At 43.7% G+C, this 20,543-nt stretch overlaps 1 protein-coding gene and 1 long non-coding RNA gene across 13 annotated transcripts in view; both read right to left on the bottom strand.

Annotated features, from left to right (window-relative positions):
- The window catches only part of CADM1 (cell adhesion molecule 1), a 362,986-nt gene extending 342,659 nt beyond the window's left edge, over nt 1-20,327 (bottom strand). For 6 of the 12 annotated variants that reach the window (XM_006079236.4, XM_025266853.3, XM_025266856.3 and 3 more), the window contains exon 1: nt 20,157-20,327. In XM_006079236.4, coding sequence (XP_006079298.3) covers nt 20,157-20,292 — 136 coding nt within the window. In that variant the 5' untranslated portion in view covers nt 20,293-20,327. Of the gene's footprint in view, nt 1-16,668; nt 16,886-20,156 lie in introns of those variants that run through there. The other 6 variants (XM_044929724.2, XM_044929725.2, XM_044929727.2 and 3 more) reach the window with 1 other exon arrangement.
- On the bottom strand, nt 11,670-13,713 carry LOC123329817. The gene is made up of 2 exons (XR_006545407.2): nt 13,060-13,713; nt 11,670-11,866 (listed from the first exon to the last, which is right to left on the bottom strand). It is a non-coding gene; the product is annotated as an uncharacterized LOC123329817 (long non-coding RNA).
- Nucleotides 20,328-20,543: the final 216 nt, after the last annotated feature.

Raw genomic sequence — 20,543 nt, 5'->3', positions numbered from 1 at the left:
ACTTTCAAATCTGTTAACCTCTTCGCTCCACTCTCAACTTCTGTCTCAAACTCAAGCACCATATTTGAAATGACTTTCTAGAATGTCTACTATGTTCTAATGGTAGCTCAAGTTTAACATGTCCACAACCAAGTTCATTGTCTTCCCTTACAAAACCTGCCATAAGACTCATTTCTGTTCACTGGAAGAGCCATTCTTCTAAGCCACTCAAGTTCAAAATCAAAATATGCCTCTTCATTCCTTGTCTTCATCTCCCCTCAAGTCCCATTCTCCAGTCAATTCCACCTCCATTTTTCCTCCAGTGCCCTGAAGCAAGTTTTCATAAAGTCATACTTGAACTATTATACCCCTAACCAATCTCTCATTTCTAATCTAATCACAAACCATTGCCAGATTCATAGTCCTAAAGCACCAATCTGACATTACTTCCCTGTTCAAAATCCCTTCAATAGTTCCCAGTGACCTCCAGAAGTAAATCTAAATTTGGCATTCAAAGGTTTTCCACAATCTGGCCCCCAGCTATCTTTTGCTAAATCCACCTCTCACATGCCATTTTAGCTCTCCTAATTGCAAGCCTATATTCACATGATTCTCCCTCAACCTGGAATGTACTCTCCTTACCTCTTTCTGGGTGGAAGTCCTCCCTGTGCTTCCAAGACTTTATTTAAATGAAAAGACAAAAACACCCCAACTCCACGTTAGCTCCCTTCCTTATAGCCCTCTGAAGTTTAGACAGAGATGAGTGACCTGCAATCTCAGCTCCTTATCCAGTCTTCTCCTGTGGCCACAGTCATACCTTCAGGGGCCCCCAAAGAGAATATGAGGAAAGGAAAGATGAGGTGGATGAGCAGTCCTTGTTTCTGTCTATGGCCTGCTTGTAATCTCAGGATCTGGGGCATCATTCTCTCCAGCCTTGTTGTTTTGAATCTGAAGGACTCATTCTGTTTAGATCTTGAAGTTTTCATACCTTTTTTAAAAGAGTGAAGCACTTTCTCAAAGGGACTCCTATAGAGATCCAAGATATAAATGTGGGGCTTCTCTTACTGAAACGGTAGAGTGCTCTGCGAACTAGCACCAGATAAATGTTATAAAATGAATTTAACTCTCATCAGTTATTCCATTATAAGTAGATTATATATTCATCTTTTTTTTTTCAGTCGATCCTTTTCTTGCTCCTTTAGTTCATGAAAAGTTCAGGTCAAAATCTTCAAGGTTATGACCTCATTTAAAAAAAATACCAAGACCTTGAAAAATATTCTATTAAAGTGTAACCGTAGCACACACCTTATGAAACAGGGATAAAGGGATGTAATCATGGCTAAATTAATATGAAAATGAGATATCATTTTTGGTTTAAAAAAAATAAAGGTGAAGAAAAGTTCTGTTACCATGTTAGCCTAAACTTCTAACTTTCCAGACCATATTCATGCTATTACATGAATGGAATACAATCCTGGAGGAATAACATTTTAAGAGGAAAAGAAGACTGGAGGTGGTGGTTATTTAAAGAATCATCAACTGGTTTTCATGCAAATGACCAGAATAACGAAAAAAGCAATCCAGCCAACAGGACCTAGAAGCAATTGTTTTTAAATAGGATGCTTGAAACATTAGCTAGAAGAAACTGATTCCCTAATCTTTTCTTTTTCTTGGGTAATACCAATCATACACTACACATTAACACACTGACAAATGTGTATTTCAAAGATACAATTTTTCGTGAACACCGCTATCACATCATTATTAACTTGACAGTAGGTCACAGTGATAAAGATTATTTACCAAGATTTATAGTGGGAAGGAAGGGTTTAATGCCTCTACCTTGAAGGATTTCTTAAGAAGGCAATCCCTGAAAAAATGTCTACTAAGAAAGGAAAAACGGCAAATGGCACAAAATCAAGGAAGATATGTCATTCCATTCAAAACCTCAACGAATTGCAATAATCCATGCACAATGCCTAAGAAATGCAAGCTGTGTAACCTAAGACAATACAGAGCTAGACAGCTACAAGGGAAGTATCAATAAAATGCTAGGATTCTCCATAATTCAAAGCATTTAAAGCACCAAACACAGATGAGGCTCGATGCAAGCCTTAGGCAGGGAGAAGACAAGTCTAAATGGATGGATGTGAATATAAAGGAAACACTTTAGAAATAGGCCATAAAAACAAGTTACGATAGATCCTCCTCCCCTCCCAATACTGTCAGGAAGTTAGAGTTATTGAGCAGACATCACTTATGACAGTGAGAAAAAGGCTAGCCACCCCCTCCCCTTCAAAACCGCCTCGACAAGGTCACAGATATATCAGTGCCACAAATGCATTTAAAAAATATTACAGCAATAAACTCTGGTTAGAGTGGATTCCACCTCTATATTCACAGTAAAGAACAAACTCCAAACTTCTCCTAAATTAAAAGGTTCTGTTAGGAAACTCTCTCCCCCTCTGCCTGCATGTGAAATCTCTCCCATCTTCCATGGAAGAACAACAGGAAATCTTCTGTCTAAAACTAGAGCAGTTGAAGGCAATTAACTTTATTATAAGTTTAATTTTGCCACAGTCTTATTTAGTACCAACTATACAGTAACACAAATAATGGAACCATCGCCACAAAACAGACTGCCTTACCCATCTCATTTTTTTAAAAAACACAGCAACAAGCCATTTCTCATGTTTGATCCAATGACTGTGATCCATCTTTTGATCCTGAAGTCACGGACTCCACATATATCTTTATTATGGTACAAGGAAAACTGTTACCCTGAGGTTTAAATTTCCCTATGTGCACCATGCCTCTCCTGAGAATGTGCCTGTTTTAAGACAAGACTCTCATGAAAACTGAGGGGCAGAGGGGTAGGTAGATGGCCTCAGAGAGAAGTTTCCTGGTTTGTTGCTTCAACTCTAATGTGCCATTATGACATGAAGTCTAGCCACGCCAGGACTATACAGTGATTCAGTAAATGGAAAGAGGCTCTCTTACTTGCTGCTGCTGCTAAGTCGCTTCAGTCGTGTCCGACTCTGTGCGACCCCATAGACGGTAGCCCACCAGGCTCCCCCGTCCCTGGGATTCTCCAGGCAAGAATACTGGAGTGGGTTGCCATTTCCTTCTCTTACTTGAGTGGCTATCTAATTGTCTCCAATGACCACCCAACAACTAAGGATGAACAAACACATCAGAAGTCAGTCCTTCAGGCTATGAAAACAGCCCTTCATCCATTATGAGAGAACAACTTCTACCAAGAATTATAGTTCTAAAAACTGATTATTAGACATACACTAAATTAAATTCATACACACAGGCCTAGTGCGAATTCTAAACCCCAACTACCAGTATTCATGACAAATGAGAAAAGATAGGCTACATACATATTGGAAATCAGATTGTATAACAGGAAAACCACAAACTCCAGGAGATAATGAAGCCACAGGGAAGCCTGGCATGCTGCAATCTATGGCATTGCAAAGACTCTGACAAGACTAAGCAACTGAACAACAACAGGAAAACAGTGGGTAAATAAACCACCTTTGAAGTGATGCATCTTTACATTGGTCTTTAAGACTGAATTATTATCACCACATTCTCTGTTCACATTTATACTGCAGGGCTAGATATGACTTCATGGCTAATGGATACCTAATTTCCAATTCATTCATAGCTTTCAAAGTGTTAGTTGTTCAGTCGTGTCTGACTCTTTGTGACCCCATGGACTATAGCCTGCCAGGCTCCTCTGTCCGTGAGATTTGCCAGGCAAGGATACTGGATTAGGTTGCCATTCACTTCTGTAGGGGATCTTCCCGACCCAGGGATCGAACCCAGGTCTCCAGCATGGCAGGCAGATTCTTTACCGTCTTGAGCCCTCTATTCATTCATAGCTTTAACAAATGTTTATTGAGCACATACTGTGTCTAGGGCATTCACTCTATGCTGTTATGAATAAGAAATAGTCCCTCCTATAGAAAGGCTAGGAAACACATATCTGTGGACACATGTCAACATATAATAATGTGCGTGTGTGCTAAGTCACTTCAGTACCGTCCAATTCTTTGCAAACCAGTGGACGGCAGCCCACCAGGCTCCTCTGTCCATGGGATTCTCCAGGCAAGCCAGTTGCCACACCCTCCTCCAGAGGATCTTCCCAGCCCAGGGATGGAACCCGCGTCTCTTAAGTCTCCTGAATTGGCAGGCGGGTTCTTTACCACTAGCACTACCTAGGAAGCATAATAATATAAAAGGTGTTTAATATCATGAGATGGCTAGAGAAATTATAACAGAAGTTGAATGAAAATACTGCTTTCAGGCTGGAAAGCACATTAAGATTTGAAAAAGCAGCACTGCACCTGGGTTTTATGTATACGCAGGACTGAAACCTGGTGACCTGGAAGACCAGAGGGAGGGGCGTGCTGGTGAAAACAAGTTGGACAAGCATGAAACACACTGGTATAGAGATGGAACCTGGGGCGATTTGGAAAGGAATGCTTGACAGGAAGAAAGAAGGTAAGACTGGGAAAGCCCTTAAGGAAGTAGAGAAAAAGGCCACAGAGAAAAGGCACCTAACCCACCTGAGAGGTCCTATAAGTTTCCTTGAGAAACTGGAAGCTTGATCTTGAAAGTTATGTAGGAATCAGCCGTCTGGATAAGGGTGCTTGAGGAGGAGGAGGTGACATATAAAAAGCCTGAGAGAGCATGGCATATCTAGGACACATTTGCTTTGGTTAAGTAAAGAGCACAGTGTGCAGCTCCTAAAGCAAATCCTAAAGGGAGAACATTGTGTGCACAGCTGGCAAGAGGTGCGCCTGAGAGGAAGACACAAGAGATGAAGGGCGCCGAGGGCCAGGCAGGAGAGCAGAAGGCCCTCTGCAACATGCCAAGAAAACATTCAGGATTGTATGCAAGAAAGTGACAATCTAATGTGTGTTTTAGAAAGATCTTCCCAGAAGCAGTGAAAAGGATGCATTAGAGAGGATCAGACTGCGGGTAAACAGACCAATTAAGGGATTGTTGTCATTTAGCCACTAAATCATACCTGATTCTTTTTGCGACTCTATGGACTGTAGCCCCCCAGGCTCCTCTGTCCATGGGATTTCCCAGGCAAGAATACCAGAGTGGGTTGCCATTTCCTTCTCTAGGAGATCTTCCCAACCCAGGGATCGAACCGGTGTCTCCTTCACTGGCAGGTAGATTCTTTCTCACTAGCCATCTGGGAGCCCCTAAGGGACTGTTAGATCAATTTAAATCTACTTTCCTCATCTGTGGAATGAGGATATGGGTAGTTAAGACAGTGGTGGTGAAACTGACAAGAGTGAACACAAGAGATAAGCCAGACTTAGTTACTAACAGAGAGGGAAAGGGCAGCAAAGGAGGAAGTACTCTAAGATGTCTCACAGCTTCATTTAACTCATTGGGTGGACAGTGATAATCTCCATCAGGATAGAAAATATAGGACAGCAGAAGGTTTGGGGAGTAAAAATGCTAAGTTCAGTTTTAGACATCTTGAGCTTTAGGAAAATGTAGTTGAATGTTTAAAATGATGGGTTTTGAAGACAGACCTGGTTCTATCCCTTATTATCTGTGCCTATTGGACAAGAGACCTATTATTATCCTCTCAGCTTCCTCATCTGTAAAATGAAGCAAGAGAGATTAACTACTTCCAGGGTGACAGTAGGGATTAAATTTCATGAATAAAGTTACTAAATAATAGTTGCTCTTTTGTCATTAATATTATTCGAGATAACTGTGGAATATCAGATTGAAATGTTCAGTGGGCAGCTTTGGATCATGATCTAAAGGTTTAGATGCAACAGGTTATACACTTCATAGTAAGTAAAGTGTTTACTTACTTTAAGTAGAGTTGTGTTAACCATCTTTTTAAAAAGGGGGAGGTAGGAAGAATTACTGGAGAAAGCAATGGCACCCCACTCCAGTACTCTTGCCTGGCAAATCCCATGGACGGAGGAGCCTGGTAGGCTGCAGTCCATGGGGTCGCTAAGAGTCGGACACGACTGAGCAACTTCACTTTCACTTTTCACTTTCATGCATTGGAGAAGGAAATGGCAACCCACTCCAGTGTTCTTGCCTGGAGAATCCCAGGGACGGGGGAGCCTGGTGGGCTGCCGTCTCTGGGGTCGCACAGAGTCGGACACGACTGAAGCGACTTAGCAGCAGCAGCAGCAGGAAGAATTACTGGGAAATCCCATGGACAAAGGGGTACTGGGACTTGAGGCATAGATTTCCCAGTTTATTGGATGAGAAGGATAAATGATGACTGCTGAGAAGCAAAGTAGACACAGTTATCAAACATCAGACACATATTGCATTATATAAAAAGGGGCAGTCCCTATTTTCTTACAAGCAATTTGGTGAATTAATTGAAAAAAATACAGAATTCTTCTGACTACTCGAAAAGAACTAATACTCTAGAAGGAAGAAATGAAAAGATATGAATATAGTAAAAAAAAAAAAAAAAAATGGTTTCCAAAGTAAAATAAAGCCAAATGGGAGTAAATCATCAAATTAATAAGAGAAGCCAGGATGTGTCAAATAAGAAGATATTATAGGCAGACATTAACATGGTTCATGAAAAAGTATGAAAACAAAGAACAGCACTACTTATTATTTTTTCAAAAGGAAAAATAGGAAAAATAAATGATAAAAGAATGAAATTGGCTACTATTGGAAGATGAGTGGGAATGGACCAAAAAGTACAGGAGAAGGAGCGACACTTCTTTATACAGTTTTGATTTTCAAGCCACGGTAATAATTTATATATTCAACATAAAAAACTAAATCAAAAAGGATAGGTAAAACACTAAAATTGAACAGAAACAGAAACTAATGCTCCTAAGTACACATCTCATTGATCTCACGCACATGCGTGATACACGCCCGCGCACACACACACGTAGAAGGAACTAATTTGTGAACTTGTGAACATAGTACTCTGATCGCCAACCTTCAAAGATGGAAATAATCTATTTTAAAGGTGGAAAGAATCTATTTTAAAGGCAAAAAGAATGGCAAAAATCTTCAGCTTCACTTGGTAGTTTTGTTGTTTACCTTGTTCTCTGTGGAGTAATTCCAAAACTATGTTTGCATTAATTTTAAGACACTGATATGGCTAGGAACCAAGGTTCACACCATGGGGGAAAAGTACAAATAAGGAATGAGAGAAAGGAAGAAAAAATCTTAGTCTTACACTAGAACTGAAGACATAAGTATGAACTCATCATTTAAATAAATAAGTATAAATTAAAAATGTTTTCAGATAGATATGTAAATTCATTCATATAATAGTAAATATACATGTAATCACCTAGTTCTGTCGACTGAAACAAGTCAATTGCAATGAAAACAACTCTTTGGTATCTAAATACCATTTCTCCACTAAAAGGAGGGGCTTCCCTCATGGCTCGGACAGTAAAAAATTCGCTAGCAATGAAGGAGACCGGGGTTCAATCCCTGGATGGGGAAGAACCCTTGGAGAAGGGAACAGCTGCCCAATCTAGTATTCTTGCCTGGAGAATTCCACGGACAAAGGAGCTTGGTTGGCTACTGTTTCACTTTTTCACACACTCACTAAAAGGACCCATGACTTCTCGGGAAAATAGCTGATTCCAGATCCGGAACAGGGAAAAGACAAGGTGAGCTTGGACATCTTCTTGTGACCTAAAATAAGAAAGAACTTAAAAATCAACAGACATATGTCAAAAGGATACAAGAGTCAGAATGAAGGGGTTCTCTCTGGCCAAATTTGATGGTAAAGAAATATTATCACATTAATTTTTTTATTTATGAGTCTGTTCTGATTTAAAAAAAAAAGAGAGAGTGGGGGTAAGGCATGCTCTTCTTTACTCAAGAAGGCCTCTACCCAATGCAGGGGAACAACAATTAGAAAAAGTACAATTTTGTAAACACTGGGGCAATACTTGATTTAGACAAGGCTTATCAATGCTGCTAAAACCACTAGACGAACTGTTTGAGAACAGGATCTTCAATCTCAAAATATCCCACAAATTACTTATTAATGACAAAGGGACAAAAGTGGAAAATTCTGTAAATCCACTTCTACCAAGTGATTAAACATACAGTTAGCCAAGGGATCAAACCTGTCAGCACGAAAATCAGGACAAACTGCAATTACGTCCCTTTTGATGTGATGTTAAAAAGTGGCAACACCAGCCATGCAATGTTCTTGCTTATAGTTACAGTCTCAATCAAACTATGAGGAAACAAGAAAACAATCCATAGAAACATGGGACATTCTACAAAACAGCAGATCTGGACTTAACAAAATGTCAATGCCATGAAAGACATCCCCCCCACACACACTCCTTCAAAGAATCTTAACCAAAAAAAAAAAAAAAAAATTGAAAGGCAGGGAACGGTTCTAGATTAAAAGAAAAAGAGACATGAAAACCATATCCAATATGTGATCTCTGATGGAGTCTGGATCATGAAGGACAAAGAAACATAAAGAATATTAATGGGACAACTGGGGAAGTTTGAATATGGACTAGACATTAAATAATAATGCTAGCTTGTGCTGTGCTTAGTTGCTCAGTCATGTCTGACTCTTTGTGACCACGTGGGCTGTAGCCCGTCAGGCTCCTCTGTCCATGGGATCTCCCAGGCCAGAATACTGGAGTGGGTTGTCATTTCCTTCTCCAGGAAATCTTCCTGACCTAGGGATTGAACCTGGGTCTCCTGCAATGCAGGCTGACTCTTTACCATCTGAGCCATCAGGGAAGCTCAAATAACAACGGTGAATATTAAATGTCTTGAATGTAATGAGGTTGAGAAGGAAAATGTTCCTATTCTCTGGAATCTCATGCTCAAGTATTCAAGATGACATGTTACTATGCCCGCAACTTGCTTTCACATGGTTCAGAAAAAAAACAAAAAAAAAAGATATGTGGATACATTATTTAGAGAGCTAGAGATAAAACAAATGAGCAAAATGTTGACAGTTGATGAACTAAGCAAGGAGTATACAAGCATTCCTTATACTTTCTACTTTCCTGTGGTTTTGACAGTTTTCAAAATAAAAATTGAGAATAAAATGCAACCATATCCGTCAGGAGTCAGCATACCCCACGATGACTGCATCAAAGACAATGCCTGGTATAAAAACTTGATTTCACAATAATTTTTAAATTCTCACTTTTCTACCAAGTGCCTTATGGGTTAGCTACAGAAATACAAGTTCTTGATTTAAATATAATATATAAAATACAGGGAGTAAGTAAAATCACAAAGTCTCGTCTGTGTTGCTGCTGCTGCTGCTAAGTCGCTTCAGTCGTGTCTGACTCTGTGCGACCCCATAGACGGAAGCCCACCAGGCTCCCCTGTCCTTGGGATTCTCCAGGCAAGAACACCGGAGTGGGATGCCATTTCCTTCTCCAATGCATGAAAGTGAAAAGTGAAAGGGAAGTCACTCAGTCGTGTCCGACTCTTAGCGACCCCATGGACTGCAGCCTACCAGGCTCCTCCATCCATGGGATTTGCCAGGCAAGAGTACTGGAGTGGGGTGCCATTGCCTTATCCACTCGTCTGTTAAAAGTCCCCAAAACTTGAGATTACGATCACTGTCTATTTCTCCAAGTTGACTGGATAATTCTATTTATTTCCAAAAAGCATTCAACTCTGGGTGGGACCTTAATCTTACTGCCACCTTATTCTTCAGTTTCACCTTAGAGACAGTTGACTACATCCTGAATTAACCCTTTCAGCACAGAATTTTTCAATAGTCTCAAATATGTGAGGGATTTACAAATGTGATTAGTAGTAATAGTAGCCAGAAACATAATGCCCATCAGTAAACCATGGCTGTTTTAATAAAAGCCATATATGTAAAATACTTCCTTGTCAAGAACATTTACATCTGCGATCTTATTTTATTTGTAACACCCTGTAAGATAGGCTGTTTTTAGCCCATAAGCAAAGCACTAGGTTTATACTGTTCTGTAACCTAAACCGGGTATTCTTCTTGCCAACCCGGCCCAGAGATAGAGAGATTTGCTTCAGGAAAAGGAAACAAACAGCAACTAACATTCATGTGATTACTAACAAAACTAAAAGGTCTCTTCACAATGATGCGCACATGATATGCACAAGGAAAAGTGAAGTTCAGTGTCATTTAAGCTAATCTCTATTCAAACCTCAGAGATAAAACCATTTCAGCAGTAATTTAGGACTGAATTAACTTGTTTTTTCCCTCCCTATCTTTGAAGCTTTCGTTATTTAAGTGTTTCTGCAAGAAGCAAGGTTCTCTTCTATTCAGAAGCTGATGGTGTGTAGTAACCTCTGCACGGCTCGGCTTATCCCAGGCTGATAATCAACAAACAGCCAAATACATACTACATCTGACATACAACCTTTTCCCCCAAGACTGTCCCCAAATACTCCATGATAATCAAGTGTTCGTATCACTGAATTCTTGTGCTACAAAGCCTTCCAGTAGCAAAACTGAACTCTGCAGAGGCAGGACACCAGCCGAGGGGAAAAAAAAAAATAAGAGAAGAACCGTGGCAGATATTCGTATCAGATAAAAGCTCTGAAAAGATCCTTCAGATAACAAGTTTAGCAGTTAGACTGAGAAACAAAAGATTTCATTTTTTTAAAGGCAAGTCGCTCAGTCGTGTCGGACTCTTTGCGACCCCATGGACTGTAGCCCACCAGGCTCCTCCATCCATGGGATTCTCCCGGAAAAAGTACTGGAGTAGATTCCCATTTCCTTCTCCAGGAAATCTTCTTTCTTTTTTTCTTAAGCCAGTAACAATTCATCCCGGATGTAATCAACTAAAATGCAATCAGCCATGATAGAGGGAGAAGCCTGTGTTTAGAAACGCAGTGCTGCTCCCAAAGTCAACGCTAATGTTAGCTAATAAAGACCCGGGCTTCCCTGGTAGCTCAGCTGGTAAAGAATCCGCCTGCAATGCAGGAGACCCTGGTTCAATTTCTCAGTCCGGAAGATCCCCAGGAGAAGGGGTAGGCTACCCACTCCAGTATTCTTGGGCTTCCCTGGTGACTCAGCTGGTAAAGAATCTGCCTGTAATGAGGGGGACCTGGGCTCAATCCCTGGCTTGGGAAGATCCCCTGGAGAAAGGAACTGCTACCCACTCCAGTAATCTGGTCTGGAGAATTCCATGGACTGTACAGTCTATGGGACTGCAAAGACCTGGGTTTTAGTGCACTTTCTCCTGGCTCCCCGGGGTAGGAACTTCTTAATAACTGACACAGCACCAACAGCATGAGCATCAGTTGCTCCTCTAAGGCTGCGTCTTTTGGAATCTTCAGAGAGGCTGATCTCATGTGGGCCAAGTCAGCAGTTCCAGATGAAGCCCCCTAACTCTGACTCTTCCAAAGTCTTCAACTCCTCAAGGCTTAACATTTTGCCCAAAAATCTTAACTTAGCCAGCTTGTAATTTTTTAATTCAATTACACTGTTTTCAAGCTATAGTAAATGTCAGTATTCCAACACGCACTGCCAAACAGGCATAATACATTTTCAGCATTCTAAGGTTTAAATTTTTCATTAAAATATTGGTGATAATATCTACACACTGTGGCTTACTGGAACAAAATAAGAGTCATGTCTATACCTGTAAAGCAGAAAAAGAAACGTCTGTGTCGGCATACATTTTAGATAAGCATGTATTAGTTAAACTGGAAGATGCAAAGGAAAGAGATTTATTCTCAAGGTGGGCATGGGGATTCAGCCGTCCTACAATTATAATCCAAAAGAGTTAAGAGAAAAACTGAATAGAGCAGATTTATGCAAAGGCAACCAGCTGAAGGCTGATCAGTGGAACCACTTTCTTCCTCAGTTTCACTGGAGAATCACCAGTCTTCCAGTCTCATCAGGGTTGGGCTGAAAAGTAATAAGAAACGAGGGCAGTTAGAAAAGGAGTGAAAGAGCAATTGAGGAAGGAACAACCTAAAGACAAAACTGTGGATTCTGAATCTGGTGCGAGGAGCAAGAATTTGAGATTAGGTTTTCTGCTAGGGCAGTGTCATGATCCCGTCCAGGAAAAAGTTACAGCTGCGGTTGTTGTTGTTTAGTCGCTAAGTCGTGTACAACCATTTTAGAATCCTGTGGACTGTGGCCCGCCAGGCTCCTCTGTCCATGCGATTTCCCAGGCAAGAATACCGGAGTAGATTGCCATTTCTTCTCCAGAGATCTTCCCGACCCAGGGGTTGAACCCAAGCCTCCTGCATTGGCAGGCTGATTCTTAACCACTGAGCCACCAGGGAACCCGACAGCTGTGGAAGGTGGACTTAAATTCTGACTCACAGAGACTGGGAGTAGGGAAATCAGTAGGGAGCTTCTGCTAGGAAAACATGGTTTGGAGAAGACGTTGAGGCATCCCGAAAATATAGTAGAGAAATAATCAGCCCCATTTTATCCCATAGTGTTTCTGTCCAAGGGCGAAAGCTAAGGAAGAGAAAAAAAAGACTCCCAATTTCAGGGCCTTGGAGACCAGGATGACAGTGGTGTCATTCATTGGCAGTAAGAGAGACTGTGAGGAAAGTTGAGGCCTAGGATGAAAGGCTCAATTTCTGACATGTTAACTTCTAGACTATTGCTAGCCAAGTGGAGATGTGGTACAGACAAAAGGAGAGATGGGGCCTGGGAACCTTTTGTTTTTAGGTAGATTCCTCCCTGCCCCCTTGCAGGACCTCATAACTTAATTCTAACTTGATGTCGCCGTCTAGTGTGGGATGGCTCAAGAGGATTTAGACTGCCTGCCTACCTTACCACGGAAGACTGCCAAGAGCAAGCTACTTACTCTAAGCATTTTTAGAAGTCCATGTCACTAGAATATCAACTTCAAACACTGAGTAGCATTTAAATATATATCAGAGCACTTTCATTTCAAGCCTATTTAACATTTCTGAAATATCTAGATCAAAATGTTGGGTCAAATGACTGTATTCCAGTAAAACATCTACTAAAAGAAAAATTTTCACCAGCCCACATCTCTCGTAAGATAATCACCCCATTCAAGACACCTGTCAGTCATAATAGATTTTCCTTCCTGCTTGTCTTTCCTGAAACCTTACCGTCAAGTTCCTCTTTTGAGTAATAATAAAGGCCACATGTCACTTTTGCTGTGCATGTATATAAATACCTCCATCTCCCTTTCTTCTAACCCTAGTTCAAGGCCAACTGCTCCAAAGCTTTTGAGAACCAGCACTGGAAGATCTTCAAAGAGAAAGTGCCCATTAACCACGACAGCAGCTGCTGGCTAGAACCTGCAATTTAAATATCTGAAAAAGAAACTGTGGCTTCTGAAATTTAAACAAGGAGGTGCCACTTGTAATTACAAACATTCCAGTGGGTTCCTTCGTTCATTGATGGTTTCCAAACAAAGGCTTTTTATTCGATTTTGGTGGCGCTCCCCAAACCCTGGATGTAGGCATTCCTTTGTGCTTTTCTGGTGCCCAGGCCAACTCAGAAAAGGGGTACAGGAGGTGGGTTTTACCTGGCCGAGACTGCTCCAACCCCCCCCCCACCACCACCACCCCACCAACCATCTCATGTGTAATTCTTGTTTGGCTGGAAACCAAAAACCCAAATGCTTCAGATTTATAGTCTACATTAAAAACATTTGAGTAAGAAGCTCTTAAAAGACACACACACACTGTGTATGATAACTAATGAGAACCTACTCATTTGTTAGCACAGGGAACTCTAATGCTCTGCGGTGATTTAAATAGGAAGGAAATCCAAAAAAAAAAAAAAAGAGCAGATATACATATAGCTGATTCGCTTTGCTGTAAAGCAGAAAATAACACATTATAAAGCAACAATACTCCAATAAAAAATAATTTTTTAAATTAAATTAAATTAAAGACACACACACACCCCCTCACATTTCAAGAACTTTGGAAAATGGAACCATCCTGTTTTCCGAGAAACCAAAAAAGTTCTGAAATTAACCCCGAAATATTCGAACATTTCTAGCTGAAATTTTTAATTTACATTTTAAATTAATGGACAAATACTGAGAAGTAAAAACAGTTAACATTTTCTCTTCCTACCACCCAGTACCCTCCTTCTACAAAAACAAAGCCCAAATACTTACAGCTCCAAATGGGTTTCCCACACCAAAGAAGGCATTTTGTGATCATTTCAGTTACAGAATACAAGCTGAAATTAGCACTTAGCTAATCCAAAAAAAAAACATTTTTTTTTTCTTTAAAGCCATATATTCACAAAACACCAAGGCATTTATACCACGGAGACATTTAAAGAAAAATATACCGAATGAGGGTATCTCACAGCCATCGAACTAAAATAGCCTTTCCTACAGAAGTCTTCCAATGCAAAGTATTCATTATGAGAAAGTCTAGAAATGGCCAATCTCGCCAAGGGTGATTTCCATAGCTTTCCACAGTTGAGGGATTAGCTACAATTACTGCATATTTACACAACCATATTTACACAACAATAAAACTCATCTTAATCCGATCCAAACAAAACCTTGCTCAAAATAAACCAAACCACACGAAAAGGTCTCTTCAGTGCAGGCGGTAATCACGTAAACACGCTCTGGCTTCTCTACTGCCTGCCTCAGCTCCTACCGACTGTATCAAGCCTTCACTCCACCTTCCGGGGTGCAGCAAGACTAGGGCGACAGTTCTACCAGTGGAGAAAACGTACATTCAGCTAATGATACTGTGCTTTCGGGTGTACAGGAAGAGCCGTATCATAAAGAGATTCGTTCTAAAGTGATTTATGGAAGAACTCGTAGGATACGCAGGATTTGTTAAAAATTACCTGGGACAAGGAAGGGGTATACGGAAGGTTGATAGACCATGGGTAAATTAATTATCAAACCGTATGATTTGCACAGAGGGTTAATATGGCATTCTTTCTCCTTTTGTGCATAATTGAAATTTTCCATAATAAACTTAAAAAATAAAAGAAAATACAATCAACATAAAAAAGGTCATCTTGCAACAATAACATAATTTTTGTCTTTAAGAAATTCTCAGCTTTGTCCCAGGCTTAACGCAAAGGACAAGTACCTGGTGAGAAAATCAAAGATGCCTTTTTTGTTCTTAAGGGCCATTTCTTTATTCTTTAGTTACATGGAACCAGTTCAACTGTTAACATTACTCCTTGAAATGACAAAACAGAGGCTTAAAAGTCTAAAGCTGAAGTTTCTGTGAAGCCTAGTTTTCACGCATCTGACTTAGGACTGCAATACAAATCCAGAGCTCTCCCCTCTGCAGGTGCTTTGAACAACATTCACGTGGTGGTTGCTAGATAAAGTCCACAGGTTTCAAATTCACTTGTCAACGCCACAGACAACCTTACCAAAAACTGGTCCTTTCTGCCCAGAGATTACACCTCTGATCCATTGGTTTATTACCGAGAACAACAATTATTCCTGTTGCCTTCAGAATATGAACTCTTCCTACCAACGATGATGGCTAACCCACGATGCAAATCCCTTACTGGACATCCTCGCTGGGAGATGGGAGAGACAGTTCACAGGCTGGACATCAGGAGACCAGCTCCTTGTCCAGGAAGCATAGCTAACTGAGCCTCAGTTCAGTCGTCCTTCCTTCTTTGGGCTTTGGCTCCCACACTGCAAAATAATGAGATTTTACCGATGATTTCTAATTCCTTTCCAAAATTCCATGACTGTAAGACACTCTGATTCCTCAACAGGTGATATGAAGAAAAAGAACCTTGCAATAAAATGTTACAAGTTTCTATTAAACAATTTTAAATATGACTGACTATGAATACTGGGTGAACTTCTGTATAAGTGCATATATATACACATATGCATGTGGCTGTATACATATTTGTGTGAGTACACACAAACACATGCACACACAGGCTAACTGATATCATTAGGTGCTTATATGGGACTAATTGCTTACAACTCAAAGCAGCAAATTTTCAATACTGCAACAGATGTCGCTGTGTGATTTCTCCTTTCTGTCCTGGATTTTCTGTTAAAAATGCCCAGCGTGATGGTCAGTACTATTCTTCCCAAGAAAGAGATACAATATTTGAATCCTTTGGATTTATTTCTCATAAAATTTCTTCATATGCTGGTAAATTTCCATTCAAATCATAGCATTGATTCGTTTGGCCCAATTTAAGAGATTTCCCTGCATAAAAATGGGCCTTTTGTTAACACGCAGGCACACACAAAACCATTTTTAAAATGTAAATTCTTAGTGGCCAGTTTAGCATCAAAATGTCACATACAGAAACCGAGAGATTGCGTTTATATTCACAGCAATATTATAAAGTTTTTAAAGCCGGAAAATCACTTAGCAATATAGGCCAAAGAATAATTAAAAAAAAAAAAACCTCACTTATGTTTAAGGCCAAAACGTACCAGGTGTGGGCAAAACGCACTGAAAACTCCAAAAGCACCTTTCATGATCATGAAAATTTTGGATTTTAGTTTTCAAAGCATTTCTTTAAAAATAAATAATAAGGCAAGACCTCTTACCCGTCTGGCAGTCACTATCAACCACTTTCTGACACATGTCATAGAAAAGTGATATCTCTTTCCATTCAACCAATATATCCAACAACAACCATCCATCTCAACAGGTAGCTTCCACTTTCTTCCGCTTAAATTCAGAGCTGGGAGAAAGTATTTCAAAATCTCCCTTTTAGACCCAGGAAACCATTACCTTTGGGGGTTTTAGAGGGAACCAAGCGAGCTGAGCAGAGCAGGCAGGGAGTCCAGGGAGCCGAGGACCAAGTCGGATAAGAATATGAAGTCAGGAAACCAGAGAGGAAGCGCCAGTGTCCTGCCTTGGCTCTTCCCTGTCCCACTCCCCTTTCCCAGGAGGGCCATTGGGGAAAACTGGATAAAGCATGTACAACATCCATATGAATAAAGCTCTTTGTTCCGGAGCACTGCCTGCTCTTTTCTTCCCCCCTTTTTCCGTATTTGTTCATTTCAAAAGATTGCTCAATGGGTCTCTTGTTCCACCAAAATGTCCCAGGCAAATAATGCAAGCTTGTCTCGTCACACAAGTCACTAAATGAAGCCTTGTGCGTCTCCAGTGACACACTGTAAATATAAAGTGGCATTAATGAGGGATATTTTATCAAAGCTATCACAGACAAGTGTGAGTCCCTCCCGCGGCTACTGGATCTGATGCAGGGAAAGGCGACAATTGCAGGGCGGCACTTTTGTAAAGTCTCTAACCTTCCCCGGTACACAAGCCCCAACAGCCTGCGACAAGCAGAAACTCAGCCCCTGGGCTCCCCAGCAGGCTACACACCCCCACCCATTGGCCATCCTTTCTACTGCTGAAAAAGGGAAAAGGAGGGTGACCAACCCAGGGGTTCACTGAGGGTCAAAAACAACAGCATGCCAGCATCCCAAACCTAACGGTCATGATTTACACTGAGTGAGCTTTGATGATCCCATTTTAGCTGCATTCCATTAACATCCATTTCTTCCAAACACCACAGGAAGGATGGGAGATTTTCTCCAGGGGACAGATGGGTTCAGTTACAGGGGAAGAGAGAACCTGGACCCCACTGCACAATAGCCCTGGATGGCCACCCTAGTGAGGCTGTGAATGAAACAAGCCTAATGAAGTTCAAAGGCAATGCCAACAGGTTTCTCTAACCCTGGAGTAGGAACTGGAGACTTCGGAGAAAGCTTAAAGTAAGAAGAGTAAGGAAGAGAAGTCCCTGGGTCCCCACCTGAAATCTACTCTCCGGGTCTACGACCTGGGGTTAGGCCAAAATCCCTTCTCAAACTGAGCACCAAAATACACATTAAAAGCAAAGAAATAAGATTTAAAGAAAGTTGTCTCGTCCCCTCACTACAAATTAAACCCAATTACTTTCTAATTTGAACACAATCTGATAACCAGCGTACAAACAGGGATGTACACAAGAGCAAGAAGCTGCTTCCATGGTAACTGGCAACAGAATTTTCTTGTAGCTTTGACATGCACGGTTGAGCTCCAGACCGCTCCTTTCCAAGTCAGCATACAGCCCTCGCTGGGGAAGGCAACTTCTTACCGCGAGATACTTACAAATAGAGTACTGCCGCTACTACTCCGAGCCTTCAATAAGCAGGCTGGACAGAGGAGGTATAATCTGATCCTGTTCTGCTGCCAAGCGGCATTGCACGGCTCCCATTTTTACTCCAAAAGCAATATCCCTGGCCAGCGCTCCCCCTACCCAGCCCCCCCTTTTTTTTTTTTTGCTGCCAATACAAGTCTATTGTTGCCTTTATTATGCGCCAGTTACTGAGCCTGTACTCACGCTCACGTTTAAACAGCACTGGCGCTTTTTACAATGCAGCGGCAGAGGGATCTCGTTCAGAAACATTTTATTGAACCCATCCAGTCAGAGACATCACCCGAAATGAAGTTGTAACCACAACGGCATCGGCTGAACCCAATTATCTCGTAACTCATAAATTAAGAATTCACAGTGGAAAAACACATAAACAACATCCAGAGACAGTGGCAGGGACGAAAAAATCCTCAGCTCTGGAACTGAAGCTGCCGCCAGACTTCCACCCCAATGGATCCCCGATAGGTTTCCCAAGCCGAGTTCCCTTGCAGACCTGTCCGGGGAGTGGGGTGAGCAAGCACCCCAGCATTCCCCCAAATCCAGAGCTAGCGCTCCGCAGATCTCCCCATTTCCTACGGCGTGTCTCCTGCGGTGTTTACGTAACTGTGTGTCCTCTAGCGTGTAAACAAAAGGCACAGCCCAAGTGGAGAAGCGCCCCGGGAGCCGCACCGTGGCCCCCAGAGCTGCGCCCGCCCGGGTCGGGGGTTCCGCAGGTGGGGGCTGAGCTCTCGGTGTCCTCCGCCACTTGTTGCTCGCGGGTCCTGCGGCTCCCGAGCTGTGAGGAGGGGCTTTGCAGGCGCCGAGCCCTGCTGCAGCCCCTCCAGCATCTCCCCGCCCCCACGGCCCTGAGCCTGGGAGTCCTGGCTTCCAGCTCCCGGCCCGCGGCGGGCGGCCAGGGGCGCGGGGACGCCGCGCGGCCGCGGAGTGCAGCGGTGGCGGGAAGGGGAGGCAGAGTGCAACACGGCTCGGCTCTCCGCTGGGGAAGAGCTCCGGCTCCCTTTTGTTAGCAAAAGCAAACACTGCCCTCTTCTTTCCCGACCGCGCCAACGCGCCGCGCACACGGGCAGCCACACAGCGTGCTCCTTGCCGAGTGCTCGGCGTCTTTAGGGAAGGAGCCGGGCGTGCAGAGCCGCCCCTGGGCAAATTCCCAAGACGGCTCGGCACACAGAGGGCGCCGGGAGGCCCGCAGGGTACCCGACTGGCCGCAGAGGCCGAGAACGCTCCCTCCACCACCCCCGAGCTGCCGAAAATGACAGGCGGGCTGGAAATCCGGTGTCCCTGCTAGCGGCGGAGGACGCCGTGGGGCAGGCGGATTGCGGACTCCCGCTTCTGCCCGCAGAGGCGGCGACAGCAACCGCCCCCCGCCCCCCCGCCCATGGGGCCGGGCCCGGGGAACTTTCCCTGCCTGGAGCCCGGCCAAGGAAGCCCGCAGCCGGGCAGAGGGGGCGGGGGGGGCCGCGATCCGGCTGGAGGGAGACACGAGGGGCGAGCGGTTGGGGACAGGGGAGGAAAGGCAAAGCGCGGGGAAAGCGGGAGCGATCAGACCAGACGAGTCGGGATGTCCTGTGGACCAGTGAGGAATCGCGCAGGAGGCGGCCTCTAGTCAGCCATGGGGAGGTTACGGGGATGGGGAATGGGGGGCCCGCTGGAAAGGTGGGGGCGAATGGGCAGCCCTGGGAGGCGGAAAGACCTGCAAGTTACGCGGACGGCAGCGAGTTTGGGAGGGTCTGGAAGGTTTGCTGGGGGTGCCTTCGATCCATCCCCTTCCCCTATATTCTCTAGCCCCCGGGGCCCCTCATTCTCACTGCACTCCGCACCAAGCAGGGGAGAAAAGGTGTGGGTGCAGCCATCCCCAAGGGCTCTAATTCGCACAGAGCTGGGCAAGGAAGAAGGGATTTACCGACCCCCTCAACCCTTTCCATCTCAGCCCTTGAGTTTTCTCTTCACACTCCCTCCGATTTGGATTTAGGAAGTGGGGGAAGGTTGTCATGGAAACGTTTCCCCCCTCCATGGCTACGGCCACTGGAGCGCCTTAAGAGATTTAGGGGGCCAACGGGCCGGTGCCCACACCTACCTGTGGGGATCAGTGCCGCGGCAGAAAGGAGCAACAGCAGAAGCCGGAGCCGGAGCCCGGGAGGCGCCGCCGCCGCCGCCACCGCCGCCGCCGCCGCCGCACACTGGGGTCCGCTCGGCAGCACAGCACTCGCCATGTCGGGCACCTGCCTCAGACTGGCGGCGGTGGCTTCCTCCGGAGCCCGAGCGGACCGCTAATGAGATGCTAATGACATGCGCTGGAGGCGGAGTCCCGGCCGACCAATCACGTCGCCGCGAGCCGAACCCGGCACTCGGAGGACTCGCCCCCTCCCCCACCCCTCCCCCTGGAGCTGGCGTTCGGCGGCGCGCCCGCGCCACCTAGGGGCGGGGCCAGGAGGAGGGGCGTATGCAAATATGTTTATGTTAA

Source organism: Bubalus bubalis, chromosome 16 (assembly GCF_019923935.1).
Source record: "Bubalus bubalis isolate 160015118507 breed Murrah chromosome 16, NDDB_SH_1, whole genome shotgun sequence".
Classification (NCBI taxonomy): Eukaryota; Metazoa; Chordata; class Mammalia; order Artiodactyla; family Bovidae; genus Bubalus; species Bubalus bubalis.
This window is presented reverse-complemented; position numbering and strand designations above follow the sequence as displayed.